The 16,463-nt window shown below is 42.9% G+C and overlaps 1 protein-coding gene across 1 annotated transcript; it reads left to right on the forward strand.

Moving 5' to 3' along the window:
- The first annotated feature begins 5,278 nt into the window (after positions 1–5,278).
- On the forward strand, positions 5,279–15,832 carry LOC110489743 (transmembrane protein 200C). Its single transcript, XM_021562599.3, has 2 exons — positions 5,279–5,984; positions 13,152–15,832. The coding sequence occupies exon 2, from the start codon at positions 13,196–13,198 to the stop codon at positions 14,822–14,824; it is 1,629 nt and encodes a 542-aa protein (XP_021418274.2). The 5' UTR covers positions 5,279–5,984; positions 13,152–13,195; the 3' UTR covers positions 14,825–15,832.
- Positions 15,833–16,463: the final 631 nt, after the last annotated feature.

A 16,463-nucleotide genomic window follows, 5' to 3' on the forward strand; every position in this document is an offset into this window, starting at 1 on the left:
CTGTTGGTTAATGGGGGAGGTAGACAACAGATAATGGAAATAAATGACTCCGGGTGTAAAGTGGGGAAATTGGTGGTGTAATTTCGCTCAATGCAATGTTCCCTGTTGTTGTCTCTCTCTCTCTCCCCTCACATTCTCTTACTCTCTCTCTCTTTCTTCCTCCCTCACTCTCACTCTACCCCTCTAATGGTCTCATTCTCTTACACACACACATTCACACTTACATTAGCAACTTATAAATGGCATTCGAATTTGACGAGTGCCCTGCCAACATCCCCTAGGTTGCAGAACATGAATAACCTACTACCTACTGTATGTGCAACCAACCCTCCCGAATGCTTCAGCCCTGGTCAATAGCAGAGAGTTTGCTGATCTAGGTCTTTCTATGAGTGCTATGGGAATATTCTGGCCGCAGGGCATTTTAATTCTCATATCTCCCATGGTTGTGTGGAAGTGGCGGAAAGAGCCAAGGATTTGGGTACAGCAGTGAAACAGTAGTACAAAGCATCAGACCAAGCACATTTTAGCTTGGACTGGATCCAGGCTCCCAGGTGCTTTAGTGGAAAGAAATGCAAGGCAGACATGACTCCTCGGGGAGAGCGAGGAACCCCCTGAGATATGTGTGTGTGTGTCTGTGTGTGTGCGTGCGTGCATTCTCAATGCCGTGTGTACGTGCATGTTCTTGGAGGTATTGAGGGCACCTGCGAGCAGGAGAATTAATGGTTGTCGGTACTGTATGTTCTGACAAACAGAGGCTATAAGCTGCAGCATAAGCTGCTCACATCAAAGGCGGAGGTTTGGCTTTATTAAGGCTCTTTCTAGGCACATAGGTGTTTTCCACTGCACCAGTGGCTGGTTCAACAACCTGGACCTTGTTACCAGCAAGCTTCTTCATCTTTGAATCCAAGCTTATCTGGGTAAATTGCTGGCTTGGTGTTATGTGGAGTTGAATTTCAAAGGGCTTCATTGTAGATGCTGTATGTTTTAGCATATGGTGGATGGGAAAGTGCAGTGGTATGAGTATCAATATGGTTTTTCAACGTATAGTTAATCTATTTGAAAATACAATGCCAATACAGGGATACCCATTTCCATCCTACCCTATTCGGATTTAAGTATGGATATTTTAAAGCATTCAATAATGCATTTATAGTAGATAGCTGCCACATTTGACCATACACCATGATATGAACTTTGGATGAATTGGATTTTACATGATAAATTGCTTTAAAGTTAGCTGCACATACATGTATATTGGGCTCCCAAGTGGCGCAGCAGTCTTAGCCAATGCATCTCAGTGCTAGAGGTGTCACTACAGACCCTGGTTCAATTCCAGGATCTATTTCAACTGGCTGTAATTGGGAGTCCCATAGGGCGGCACACAATTGGCCCATCGTCACCAGGGTTTGGCCTGGTTAGGCCGTCATTGTAAATAAGAATTAGTTCTTAACTAACTTGCCTAGTTAAATAAAGGTTATATTTTGCTCTGATGGAGGTATTTTCAATCCTAGTGCTTGAGAAACACTGGGTGCAGGCATTTGTTCTGGCTCAGCATTGACTAATTAACAATCTAACTAATGATTAATTCAACTAATTAGCAAGCACATGTTTAGCTGATTCAGATGGGTCAGCACTGGATTGGATCAGAAACCTCTACATACTATGGCTCAGACCAGTACTGAAGAACACCAATGGATTCTAACTTCATGTGGACCAATATTGTACTGCTTAAATTACTGTAGGTAAAATGCAGGTGACATAACTTTCACAGAACAGAGAATACCTACTGCATTTTTCTGTGGGTTCTGGGTATATTCACCAACACCAATAGGCTACCTGTTTTCCCACAAAGAAAATCTTACCCCCACATGCATTTCTTTAGAAATATTAAGGCTACTGAATAAATACCACATAACATAATGACATAATGAATGCATCATAATCATAGTGCATGTGGTTCTGAGCACACAGGGTTGGGGAGTACAATTAACAGATTACAAAAAACGGCAACTGTAATAGGTTACCAGCTAAAATATTGTAATCAGATTACAGATACTTTTGAAAAACTAGATGATTACTTTTAAAATCAGAAAGGATGTTTGCGATGTTTTTTTTTATTTGACACTCCTCTGTTTTCTCAATGGCATTCGAATCAGCATTGAAAAAAGGCGCAAATTTAAGTTTGTGCCACCTGAGCAAGTCTGACCAAAAGCCAGAGACCACTTTGATGACACACCAAATGTTTAATGGATCGAAGGAAATGAGCACGAATAGTATTTTTTAGGCTACAGTCCAATTCTATGTCTTCCAATGGTGCGACTGCTGTCAGCATCCAAAGATTATCCAACTTGAATAAATGCTTGGAGGTAAGGATGACAGCAGTGATGTAGTCTATGGCGACACGGATATCACTTATTATTGATATCTACATAGAGCATTGACGTGAATCCCACTACTGCTCTCTCATTTAGCTATTTGCGCCTTACGGATTGTGGTTGTGGATGGCTGTTCACAAATCTAAATGTGTATTTGAATCCAATAATGGTTGAATTCAAGAACTTTAAGCTGTCTATCATTCATTGTTTTTTAAACCAGTGGACAGCCAGTGAAATATTCCCTCTTGCAACGGCTGCATAGTGCGGATCCCAGCATATGGAATAAAAGTGGGGCTTTTAATGCTCAATCCCCCCAAAAATGTTTTTGTTTAACTAGGCAAGTCAGTTAAGAACAAATTCTTATTTACAATGACGGCCTAGGAACAGTGGGTTAACTGCTTTGTTAACAGGGCAGAACGACAGATTTGTACCTTGTCAGTTCGGGGATTCAATCTAGTAATGTTTCGGTAACTGTCCCCAACGCTCTAACCACTAGGCTACCTGCCGCCTAATTCATGCTGATAAAAACATCCATAGGCCTAATGGACACATGCTCAAACTCGCACACTTTCGATAGACTTAACCCTTGTGTTGTCTTAAGGGTCAAAAATGACCCGCCACTATTTTTAACAGTAGAGAAAAGCCCCTAAATTATATTTTTTTCAACTTTACATTTGATGACTTTTCCTAGAATGACCCCAAATTAGAAAAAGTGAAACATCGCTTTTGTTCATATTTCCATGAAAGCTGTACAGCACCAGGATACAAATATTGTCTTAGGGTCATTTTTGACCCAGCAGTTATAAAATCATTTACACACCACAAAAACCACAAAGACACACACACACACACACACACACACACACACACACACACACACACACACACACATTGATAAATTGAGATTGTGTGCTACTGATTGAACTCAGACAAAACTAAAACTTCCTTGTGCATGTACAGCATCTCCCCTCCACGACCCCACACATGACTCAAGTTCACAGACAAAATAAACAACATTTCAGACCAAATAAACATTTCTTGAAAGCATTGTTTACTAATCGGGAATGCAGTCAGAGGCTATAAAGGTGCTGCAGATGACAGTCCCCCAGTTCGCTCTTTGCTGAAGCCATGAGTGCACGTTTCAGTTCCCAACAGGTCATAGATCTGATTTTATCAGATGTCCAGGAGGAACAAGAGAACAATGATTTAGAAGAGGAGGAGGTATCTGAAAAAGAAGGTTGGGAAGAATACAGCCTGATGGGTCATCTTCAGATGAAGAAGGAATCCCCCAAGCTGAAAGAGAGACATTTTTGTCAAAGAACAGCAAAATAACATGGTCCTTGTCACCATATGACAACCAGGGCATGGTGGCACCAGGGCCCACAAGACATGCAGTTGCCCAGGACATCGCCTCAACATTCTACATGTTCATTACATCAGCCATCGAAACAATCATCCTGGAGATTACAAATTTGGAGGGTTTCTGTAAATATGGAGACATCTTAAAAAGGATGGATGAGATTGACCTTACATACGGTAGGGCTGCTAATCTTAGCGGGTGTGTATAGGTCCCGAGGTGAGGCTACATGTAGTCTCTGGGATACAGAGAGTGGATGGGTGATTTTCCGTGCCACGATGCCACTGACAGTCTTTCACACTTTCTCAAGAATGCTACGATTTGATAACCGTGAGTCAAGACCTGCAAGACGAGTGAGAGACAAACTGGCGGCCATCTCCACCATCACCCAACCTCAACCTAATTGAGATGGTTTGGGATGAGTCCGGACCACAGAGTGAAGGAAAACAGCCAGCTCAGCACTTAGTTTTGAGGTTATGCTCAGGTAAAACAATTTGGCTAATCTATACTTCCAAGTCCAATTCTTGAAGATCAAGGGGTATAACATTTATTGGAATGACTGGAATTCTGATAGACTTTGTTAAACAGCCATCACTAACATAGAGAGGCTGCTGCCAACATACAGGCTCAAATCTCTGGCCACTTTATTAAATGGACCTTATAAAAGGTATCACAAGTCACTTTAAATAACGCCACTTTAATAATGTTTACATATCCTACATTACTCATCTCATATGTATGGACTGTTCTATACCATCTACTGCATCTTGCTTATGCCGCAAAGCCATCACTCATCCATATATTTATTCATCCCTTACATTTGTGTGTATAAGGTAGTTGTTGTGAATTTGTTAGATTACTTGTTAGATATTACTGCATTGTGGAACTAGAAGCACAAGCATTTCGCTACACTCGCATTAACTCTGCTAACCATTAGTATGTGACCAATAAAATTTGATTCTATTTTTTTATGTAAAGATATAACTGAATTGTATTATTATATGTAGTAGAAAGCGATGGGTTAGAAGAAGCCTACATATCCAAACACTAAAGTAAAATTGAACATCCATATATGGCCTGCTATGTAAACTTTAACATTGATTTATCCTGCAATAGATGGCATTCCAATTGGTAACATACATTTTTTTTCTTTCTAATGCTTAATAAGGATACAATAATCTAAAAAGTAACTGAATGTAATCAGATTACGTTACTGAGTTTCAGTAATCCAAAAGATACTTTACTGATTACAATTTTGAACAGGTAACTAGTAACTGTAACAGATTACATTTAGAAAGTAACCTACTGGTACAGCAGTAGCTAGTAGCTGTAGGTAAACTTGTTACTGATACGCCTAACATCTCCGGCGCAATTGATCGGTTGGATGTACTTGCTCCACCTGCAGAAATAATCTCTTATCAAAATGCGTACTCATCTTCCCCAGAATCAGTTTGAGAATTAAAAGAAAATTGTGCAATGCATATTTCGATTTGGCCTCTGTTATTGGTAAACCACTAGCCATTCTTCACATATATAACTAGATTCCGCAACCCCCCGCAATTTTGGAACCTAGGTGATGCGGTTCCATGTGGTGAAGATGCAGATAGAAAGCTCTGTAAAGATGTTTCTGAGTGCGCCAGGTGCTTTGCGCAGGTCATTTGCAGACACTAACACAAGTCCATCGTTCCTACTTCTAGCCAAAAACGTTGGAGAGGTCTCACCACACGCGTTCTGGACGTTAGCAGCAGCACAACGCTTCAGATCCAAACATGGATGGGGAGTGTTCGTTACCGAGAGGATAGTTAAGAAGGCAATTATTCAAATCCTGCAGCAATTTCAGTCGATGGCTGCTGTGGTGGTATCATAGCAACAACACCCAATAATTAGAAAAATATTAACAATAGCCCCGTATCACCCGCTGCCTGCCAGCACAAAACTCTCCATTACAAACTCGGCGCGCTGCTCTCTGACAAGACACTCCCTGGAGAGGAGCGCGGGTGAGCCGGATAAAAAGGATAGTATTTTTCTCCCAGACGCAGGTTGACTTGGAAAGGCTTAAGCCTCGATGAAAACTACATCGCCGAGTGACTGTGACTGGATCCTCTTGCTAAAGAAGATCGCCAGATCCTTTGCAAGAATGGAATTACATGGAATAAACGAAGTTTCCTTTTACGACATGAGATATCCGCGCCCGGGAATCGAAACTTTCTTTCAGGGTTTTTAATATGTGGTTGCATTGCCTGTCTTCTATGGTAAGCTTACCATTATATAGGCGTTTGGATATGATACTGAAGTAGCCTACTAGTGCTAGAATAAGCGGCTCATCTGAATTTCATGTATTTTTACTGTGCTTGTTCATTATGTGTTATAGATAGCTCCTGTCACGACCGCAGGACGCCTATTGAACATTATTTCTTTGCTCCTGCTCAATTGGGAACAAACCCGTATTTCCTTCCAATTGAAGACATTCTGTTTATGTTTTATCTATCTATGTAGATTATGTCGTGGGCCTAATGCACTATATCAATATAGCCATATCTGACCATTTATATAGGCCTGTCAATAGAGCATAACATGTAATGTTATCATAACCATGAATAGCCTACTAAATATACACCAACTGCACTTATGAATCCTCAGTTTCCTGTCCTAGGACTGGATGACTGAATAATTGACAGACATCATGCATTTGGATGTGGAGTGCTGGTAAAATCACCATGCGCATCTGTTATCATGACATGAGCTTGCCTTCCATACTTGGAAATCCACAAGCCTTACTGACTGTCCTCATAATGTGTTATATACTGAATAGTTGTTATACTCGGCTACAGTAGGCATACTATTCTTTGATTAGTTCAAAGTTAAACTCATTTGTAGCGTCAAGTGAACATTGTTTAATGGCACTGTAGGTGCGTTTCACATCAAAGTCTGTGGCATGGTCATAGATATTCTCACATGACTGGCTGCTTTGTCTGGTTGCCTCGCCATTGGCACCCCAGTGTTCCTCTTGACTCAAATTGTTATTATCATCATCATCTGTGTGTATGTGTGTGTGTGTTGTCGTGCATCTGCAAGTGTATATGTCTTAGCATGCCTCTCGTGTGTGTGTGTGTGTGTGTGTGTGTGTGTGTGTGAGCGTTTGACAGGGTTCGGTGGTTCACTATACATTGTGACTGAGTGTGATTGAAAGAGGGAATATTCATGTAATCAGAACCCCACTTTTGTTACCAGCAATTTGGAGATCAGTTACCAAGTGAGCAAACTAAACCCGTGTCATTATTAGGCTAATTATGTAATCAATTATTAAAATGTGAAGATATACTCAGGTTCTTTGTAAAGTGCATCAATTATGTTTGGAAATTGTCTCTTGAACATAAACAATAGGATTAAGATTGTTTGGGGAAAACAGCTGACATTGAAATCCTCTAATCATATAGCAAATAGAATTCTGATGAAGTAGACAATTGTGTTTGGCCATTGCCTAAGGGAACATAGGCAAACATTATGAAAATCCCTCAGATAAACAGACACAGACTCCTCAGAAACAACATTCCTGCTATTCCCCAACACAGTTTGAGATACACCTTCCCAGCACAACATGTCCCACCCCACGGGTAAACTAACCTGGCCATAGGACTCCTGTACAACCCCAGGGCATGTTTAGCACCATGACCTCATGCATGTGCAATAGAGGTGGTTTGGTGACCTTAGTAAGTTTTCCTTAGACGAGTTGCTCTGGGTCAGAGAGGATCTCCCTGCGGAGAGACAATGGCTAGGCTTCGGCTCAGCAGGCTAATGTGCTTTTCTGGCAAGCAAGACACCTGGGTTCAAACCCTGTCATTCACACAAGCATTAGAGCCCAGTAGAGTCCAGTTATAGCAATGGAGAGTGTTTAGAGGCTCTGTGAGGTTGGACAGAGCTATGGACCTGGTGAATTTACTGCAAAGAAGTAAATGGTGATGAATGTGGATGTTTATAGGATACAGGTACAGTAGTCAAGTCTCTGTGTTTGACAGAGGGGGATGAGACCACAGAGATAAATACAGTATAGTGTATCCAACTCTATTGGTGAGACATGGTGAAAAGACTGATGCAGTGCAGTAGAAAAGCTGAGGACTGTTGAGGTATGTTTCAAGTTATGTTGCTATTTATGGAGAGATGGGCGATAAGATGAGCGTTGGTGGCGGGTATATCTATCTATGAAGAGGAGAGTTTGGAGGTGTGGGAGTAGTAGATATTAATAGCAGAACTTAAATAACCAATATGCTGTATATAACCAACATGATGAAGGCTCCCAAGGAGCGCTGGAGGGACTGGTAGAGAATAGTGCCTCACAGGAGGTCGGCAGAATCAAAGGACCAACTCAATTGTGCGAAGGTACACCTTTGCTATTTCCTCAACACCAAAATGTCACCTGACTTTTACTTTTAGCCTGTTAAGTTTCCCTGTGTCACTGGAATTTCAACACATCAGGTGTCCATTTCTGAGATCATAATGTACGTCATGTGTTTACTATTCACCCTTGTTTATATACCAGGAGAATGGAGGAGAGATCAACCGTGTTATGATGCAGGTTGTATAGTTTTTGTCGATGTTTATGATGGATAGATGTAATCAAAGATGACTACAGTCTCTGTTTGCCTTTACAGCACTGACATGCTTGGAATTTCAGTATTTTACTTCTCATTAAGCCTAGAATAAATCCCTCATCAGTGTGTGTGTGCATGAGTGCTTTTGTGGTTGTGTGTGTACAGTGCGTGTGTGTGCATGACCTTGTACTTGTGTGTGTGTGCGTGCCAGCGCTCATGTGTTTAATGATCTCAGACATCATTTGACACAGGAGTTAAGGAGATCAATAGAATAGCGGGCGAAAACATCAGCACATCAACGTTTCAATGCCAGCAGCCTTCGATCCAATCCTGCATCCTTATGATGCATAGCTTTGAGGGAAATTGCACAGTGTGCTTGTTTGAGATTAGATTTACGAACTCTATTTGATCTCACATGTCATTCCTACATGACAGTTTAAATGTATCTCATTCTCCCACTGCGACGCTGAGGTTACAGATCAGTTTGCAGTTCAAAGGTTCATTCAACGATCCATAAATGCCTTATTGACTTCACAGAAGGTTGACAATACAACCCTGTCATGCTTCAGTTCCTCAATAAATGTATTTACTGTCCAGAGTGCATGTCATATTATTTATCTATTTGGTACATCTCTTGTAATTTACAATTCATTTAATCAGGAATTTCAGGAATCGATTTGTCTCTGCCTGACTCATTGGCTATTGATGGATTGCCGTGCTATATGAATTATAGTGCGATTTTATTCCTGCCAATATATTTATTCCCTGGTATTCAACTGAATTACTGTCTTCACAGAAAAATGACCGGTATGCCTTTTGTCGGAGGATGGCGAGATGATGTAAAGAACATGGGTTCTCTGTCAGGGAGGAGAAGAATGTTCTGAGACCAGTGCCAGTAGCGGTTTGTTTTTACATATGCTTAGAGGCCCATTATCAGCAACCACCACTCCTGTGTTCCAATGGCACGTTGTGTAAACTAATCCGAGTTTATCATTTTAAAAGGCTAATTGATCATTATAAAACCCTTTTGCAATTATTTTAGCACAGCTGAAAACTGTTGTTCTGATTAACGAAGCAATAAAACTGTCCTTCTTTAGACTAGTTGAGTATCTAGAGCATCAGCATTTGTGGGTTCGATTACAGGCTCAAAATAGCCAGAAACAAAGACCTTTCTTCTGAAACTCGTCAGTCTATTCTTGTTCTGAGAAATTAAGGCTATTCCATGCAAGAAATTGCCAAGAAACTGAAGACAGAAAAGTGATGACAGGTTACATCACCTCTGTCTACAGATTGACACAGTCCCCAACTTGAACACATTGCTTTAGCTACACCCATAGGTGCCAGACAATAGTTGCTGACCCACGTACCCCCTACAAAGCGTGCCTTCAAGCTTATATTTTCTCCATGGGAGAGATGTACGCTTGCACTCTCATAAAAAATGGTTCCAAAAGGGTTCTTCATCTGTCCCCATAGGACACCCCTTTTTGGTTCCAGGTAGAAATGTTTTGGGTTCCATATAGAACCCGCTGTGGAAAGGGTTCTACATGGAACCCAAAACAGTTCTATCTGAAACCAAAAGTGTTCTACCTGGAACCAACAAGGATTCTTCAAAGGGTTATCCTATGGGGACAGCCAAAGAACCCTTTTAGTTTCTAGCATCTTTTTCTCTAAGAGTGTTTATGCAGCTCAGGCAACAATGGTTTAATGAGACCTGTAACTGGACACATTTGTCATCACAAATGAAGAATTATAGTTGCAATATACAACTAGGAGGCTATTCCCACCAAATGTCAGCACTGTGTGTTCTCTCGCTCCCTGCTGATTTACAACTGGGAGATATTTAATGTTATGGCTACTCCAGACTCCTTTTCAGCTCATTTATCACCTGATTTACTTAACAAAAGGCACATCTCAATAAGTGGTACAAGTATCCTCATGACATGGCACAAGTGTGGGGGTGGGCCTTTCCTCTTTCGTTCTCTATTGTTCCTCAAGCAAGGGTGGAGACAGATGGCATCGCAAATTCCCATCAGACCAACTCCTTGAAGTTTGATAATATACACTAATAATATACAGTAATTCACTGTTAATAGCACCAATCTGATCAAATTCACAGGAGAGTTCCTTGTCCTCATCATTTGTGAGCTGACAAAAAATGTCTGGTAGTGAAGTGAGAAAAAAAAAACAGATGAGTTTTTTTCAATGCTAATATTGAAGTGATCACATTAACCTAAATGAGCTAGCCTACATACAGCTAGCCATTTTAATTGGACTGGCCTCCTGTGACCAAGGGTTAATACAAAAAGGCCAACACAAACACAAACACTCCCGAGCCTCCCTGAAGGCGTTAGCTACTAGCTAGCTTCTTCACTCCTCCATTTTGTTAGTCGCTACTCGCTGTGTTGATAAGCCTCAGCTGGGTCTAGGATGCCGCGTGCAGGGGTATAGCCCTGAAAGCGCTCCTGTGGGCCCAGCAGCCATTTGATTTGTCCCTTTGAATTAGCTCCGACACCAGGTGCTTCTTTCTGCTCCATCTGTTTGCCAGCAAGGGGAGAATTAAAAGAGGCTTATTTTTCATCCAGAAGCATGTTTTTTTTATTAGCGAGCTAAAGGGCTGTGTCCTCTAATTTAATTTCTGTTGAGCGTGTGAGTTTTTTGGGGGGGATAAAAGTGTGAGTCTTTTTGATTGAAGTACACTTTCAAAATGGTCATATTTCAGGGATGTGTTGTGTTCTTTCTCTCACTACTTTGATAAGAGGGTTCATTTATAATAAAGTATGTGCAATCAACATCGTTTGTTTTGCACACAGGGGTGTAATGCATCATTTAATTATTTATTTATTTATGATTGACTGATTGGACTTGGTATTCACCCTTACATCGTGGTTTGTTTCAGAGGGACTATTGGAACTAATTACCATTAGACTGAAGCCATTATACCCATGTGTTGATTGGTAACCATCAATAATCAGCTGTGTCTGTGAGCTAATGAAACACCTTCAGGCAGAGCGAGGTGTGAGTTCCTCTGGATCACACTGTTATCGTCTCCTTCTCTCATTAGCATTATTCATCCTGTGGTTGCTGACTGTTTCACGCCACCAGAGAGTCACTCGCTCCAGCTGGGAACTGCAGTGTGCACCAATCTCCATGCATCTACATTAACCTTTGTATGATTAGAACTCCTGTGGACAAGATTTAGGTCTTGGATTATATATTTGAATATGCCCTCCTGAGGTGGTCGATGTGCCTATGTTATGGAGAATCATATTTTTACTGGCTCTTCACAGTAGTCAGTGGAGTAGTCAGAGAAAGGAGAGCATTTCCATGGCAAATCTCCACAGATGGCGAAGATCTTTGTATCAAAGCATAAGTGTGACGTGTCCAAGGTAGACTAGGTCAGCTGAGACAGCAGCAGTCTTGTGAGAGTGTTACTCCTCTCTGGTTGAGGTGAGGAGGCCTGTATGGGGAGCTTCAATTTCTTTGGCTCTGCTTGGCTTCTTCAAGGTGGTGCATTTAGCTCGCTGTATGTGCACCATCACCAGTTGCACAATAACATCAAAAGAAGCTCAATTGGGCCAGAATACCGCCATGTCTGGTAACACTGACTGCTCACATCAACACACTTTTTAGACCACATTTTCAGGCACATTGATTTTCACTGGATGCTTTTAAACATCTCCTTTTAGTTTCGTTATCTGCCTTTAGCTCAAGGGGATAGCTCAGTGGTATATTTCTCCACTCATTGTATAGGTATTGGCATTGCTGTTGGTTTCACTATTGATAGTGATGGTGTACCTAATTCAAAGTTTTAGAGCTTTTCCGGCCCAATGATTTATCACCCAACTGCAGGCATCCCCCAAGGTTTAGTCTCAAATCCGTTCCTGATGTGCCGGGCATAGCAAGAGCCAGTAAGCACACTACACACACAGTGTAGGCTTTTAAGGGACAGCCTTCGTCCTGTATTCAGTGTTTTCTATAGGGTTCATTTTCACAATGTGCACAATGTAGTAGAGTTTCTTGATGCATTACTCTATGCAGCTGTCAACCGTAGTATTTGGTAAAGGTGGTACCTGGCGTGTAGAAACCAAAGTGGCGTGGCAGTGGACGACCAGCTGTTTTCTTTCTTCACACTCCACTTAGGCTTTATAGCCGGCGAGCAAGCAGTCGGTGAGATGTGTGTGTTGCTCTATATTTCCCTGTTGTTCTTGCAACACTGTATTGTGAAGCCACATAATGTCTGCTTATCCCACTCTGCTATGCCGCTCTGTCATTTTGGTGCATTCATCCCAGAGCGCATGTGTGTGTGTGTGTGTGTGTGTGTGTGTGTGTGTGTGTGTGCACATGCATGTGTCTCACTCCGCTCCCTGTGCTGTGGCGGAAGTCTCATCACTCCCACACGTCTGGATCTGTCACCCAGTGAGCAAGTGCCTCCGGAAAACAGGCTTCACTTTGTATTGATTCTCATTGTTTTGCTCCTCCTTCATCCTGAAAGAGCTTCATTTGGCATGCATATTTCACTGGGATGATCTAAATTAGTCAGAGCATAGCGGAAGTGTTGCGCTATTGCACTGAATAGGAATGTAGTAGTTTGTGTTGGCGTTTGTTCAAGTGTCTCTTCTCTAAATGTATCACAAACTTATGACCATATCAAATTCAGCAGTGGAATAACTATTATGGACCGCTTGAGTATCATCATCAGTATTGCACATCTAGGTCTATTATCTAACCCTGTCTCTTCCTCTCCCTTTTCTCTTTCTGTCTCTATTTCTCCCCTTTCTCTGACCTTCTCTCCCTGCCTACCTCTCACTCACTTTCCCCCTCTCTCTCTAGCCTCAGGATGAGTGAGTGAGCAGTCCGTCTGCCAAGTCCCAACCATGATCGCCACCGGAGGCCTGCTGCGGATCAACAGGAGGCAGGACTCGCTGCGCTCTAAGAGCCGTGCCGAGAACAAGCGTAAGAGAAAAGCCAAGAAGAAGCGGAAGAATGAGGTGGTGGTGGTCAAGGGCAAGCTGAATCTCTGCTCCATCTCGGGGGTGGTGGCGGCTATTGGGATTCTAATCCTACTGGTGGGCATTGCCATGGCCATACTGGGTTACTGGCCCAGGGAGAGCCCACTGTATCCGGATCCGCCCAAAATCCAGATAATTTACAACAAAAAGGAGGAGTCAGGGCTGACAGGCAACTGGACGAACAACGCGAAGGACGGATTTCACTTGGATGGGGATTTGGTCAGTAACAATCGTTCCAACGGCACAGGTTTAGAGCAGCCGTCTATGGGCTTCCTGGCTGAGTTCTTGGATAAGTACCTGTACTCGGACAAGTTGAAGGTGTTCGGTCCCCTCATCATGGGCATTGGCATCTTCCTGTTTATCTGCGCCAATGCGGTACTGCATGAGAACCGCGATAAGAAGACCAAAATCATCAACCTGAGGGACATCTACTCCACTGTCATTGACATCCACAGCTTGCGGACTAAGGAGAACATGCCGCTCAATGGCTTTGTGAACTACATGCAGTCCAAAGGGGTGGAGGGCAAACCTAGCGCTGCATATACCGCCGCCCTACTAGCCAAAGGCACTTGGCCATCGGGAGGTTCGCCGGACGAGGGCAGCCTGGGCCCCTCCAGATGCCACTCCCTGACTAGGTCAAGGGTGTCATCTCTAGAGAGGCAGACGTTCACCGACACAGTCTACACTATCTCCAGACACAGCGGGGCCGGCCAGCAGAGCAGCCCGATTTCCATCCCCAAACGGTGGGAGACCCGGACAATAGTGGCCTCCTCGGTCAACGCCTTCACTCTCCCCATGACCAAACCCAACTATCGGGCCAACCAGCATCAGCGCAGGCCTTCAGCCAAAGCAGAGGCAGGGAGGAGCAGGGCTGCCCTGTGTGACTCTGGCGAAGAAGACGAAGCCTGGGTTGGGTACGGTGTTCCAGAAACCACCACCCAGGCAAATGTGGAGACTTTGCAGACGGCTATGCTCCTGCCTCAGGACTCTGTGGAGGTGTACAAGAGCAGTGGTAGCCTCCAGGGGGCGCTTCAGGGCTCCCAGATCCAGCTGCTCCCCTCGTCCCCCACTGGCCCCAGGGTGATGGGTTCCCACTTGTCCCTCAGCGCCCTGACGGACTACTCCAGGTCCATTGACCTGGGCATCACTCCATCCACCCCCACCGAGTGGAAGGTGGAACGGTCCCGGCGACTCAGCTGCCCTCGTTTAGAGGTACCGGGAGGCGGTGGGTACATCAAACTGGGCGGCCTGGGGGGGGAGTCCTTTGAGTCAAGGGAGTCATGTGAGGTGACCGCCTTCAGCCGAGTGACCTCAGAGGAGGGTCTGGCTAAGAGTCAGAGGGAAGGAGGAGTAGCCAATGACCAGGAGGAGAGCAGCCCCGGGGAACGGCAGGACAGGTGCTCAAGGCGATACTCCAACAAAGAGAAACTTCTCATGATCTCTCAGTCAGACTCCGTTTTGGACGATGAGGAAGTGGATAGCACAGAGATATGATTGGACAATTACTGATTGGTGGATTGAGTTTATTTGGAAAAAAAATGGGCACATGATATCTCGCAGTTGGTTGAAGACACTTGACAACAGTTTCATGGAATTATGACAACGACAATACTGCATAGGATCTGAGATCTAGAGGATCTTGTGGTTCGTTGCAAATGCAATTATCGATATGTGACCAAAAACTGGACATGGTCTTTGGAGGCTATGAAAACAGAAGACTGTGTGTATATAGTATTTTGTCAAGGGTTTGTTTGTGTAGGTTGGAAGCATCGCACCCAACTGAAAGAGTTTCAAAGCAAAAAGATAACATTAACCAAAAAAGGGCCCGTTTTAAAATGGTGATTGAACCGTTAGTTACTGTACCATCCACTTGATGTAATAGTTTCTCTAATTTGTAGAAATATAGTGTGTGTCTGTTCCACCTACTGTCACAACTGATACTGTAGTAGTATATTGATTGAGAGTTGCTGTCTCAACAGCATGTATTTTGTACTTTAATGTCCTTGCCGTTTTTATCAGTTTGAATTCAAACTTTAATAGCAATACATCATTGACCATCTCTGTTTGCTTGTGGGGGAAACAATGTTGGCATATTTGCCTGTGTGTCTTTTAAATTCTCTGAGTAAGGCTTGTTGGTTATTGTTTAGAACTGTCTTGCTTGTTAAGGAATCTCCTGTGTATCTTTGCTATCGCTTTTGCCTGAGCGAAATTAAAAACAACACTCTAACTAGCACAATTCACAGCTGAACACTTGTATCTCTGTACAAGTAGCCTAAGTACCTTAGCACAAGTAACCATCTGTGGAAAAAAATACTTATCAAATCAATGTTATCCTGTGCAAAAGCAGCTGGATTGTTTTTGTAGTTGGTTCTTGTTCAATAACACACCTGCAGTAAATAATTGTATTCCAATTGTTCCTGGTGCCCATGGTCAATTCAACCATCCCATGGTCGTCCTATGGCTCAATCAGTCTTCAAATAAACTTATGAAGCTGTCTCATTATCTGTACCATCTGTTATTCCGACATGTCAATCAAGTTATCAACCCAAAGGTGTGAGAACACTCTCCAAATTGAGTACTCAGCCTAGCCAAGCAGATCTTGATGTGCCAGTGTGTTAAAAAAATATTAGTTCAGCAATGTATAGCTGAGAGAGAGAGAGAGAGATGGAGAGAAATAATGGAGAGAGAGAGAGAGAGAGAAAGAAAGGGAGTGAGAGAGAGGGAGAAGGAGCAGAAGAGAGAAAAATAGGGGTGATGGAAAGCATGAGAGAGAAAGAGAGGGAGAGAGATGAGCATGAAAGAGAGCTGGGTGTAAGAACAAGTGTTTTCCTGTCAATGGGAGTAACAGAGTCCCACATTTGGTACGGAATCCTGGTTTCCATCTGTTCATGGGGAGAAGGAGCTTTATATAAAATAAAATACAATTTTATTGGTCACATACACATGGTTAGCAGATGTTATTGCGAGTGTAGCGAAATGCTTATGCTTCTAGATCCGACAGTGCAGCAGTATCTAACAGGTCATATCTAATAATTCCACAACAAAATCTAATACACACAATCTAGTAAAGGAACGGGATGAGAATATATAAGTATAAAATATATGGATGAGCAGTGACAGAGAGGCTAAGATG

Source organism: Oncorhynchus mykiss, chromosome 15, assembly GCF_057628025.1.
Source record: "Oncorhynchus mykiss isolate SJ-2025 chromosome 15, ASM5762802v1, whole genome shotgun sequence".
Taxonomy (NCBI): Eukaryota; Metazoa; Chordata; class Actinopteri; order Salmoniformes; family Salmonidae; genus Oncorhynchus; species Oncorhynchus mykiss.

Coding starts and splice junctions, on each gene's coding strand:
- LOC110489743 (XM_021562599.3), top strand. CDS start 13,196: ATGATCGCCACCGGAGGCCTGCTGCGGATCAACAGGAGGCAGGACTCG.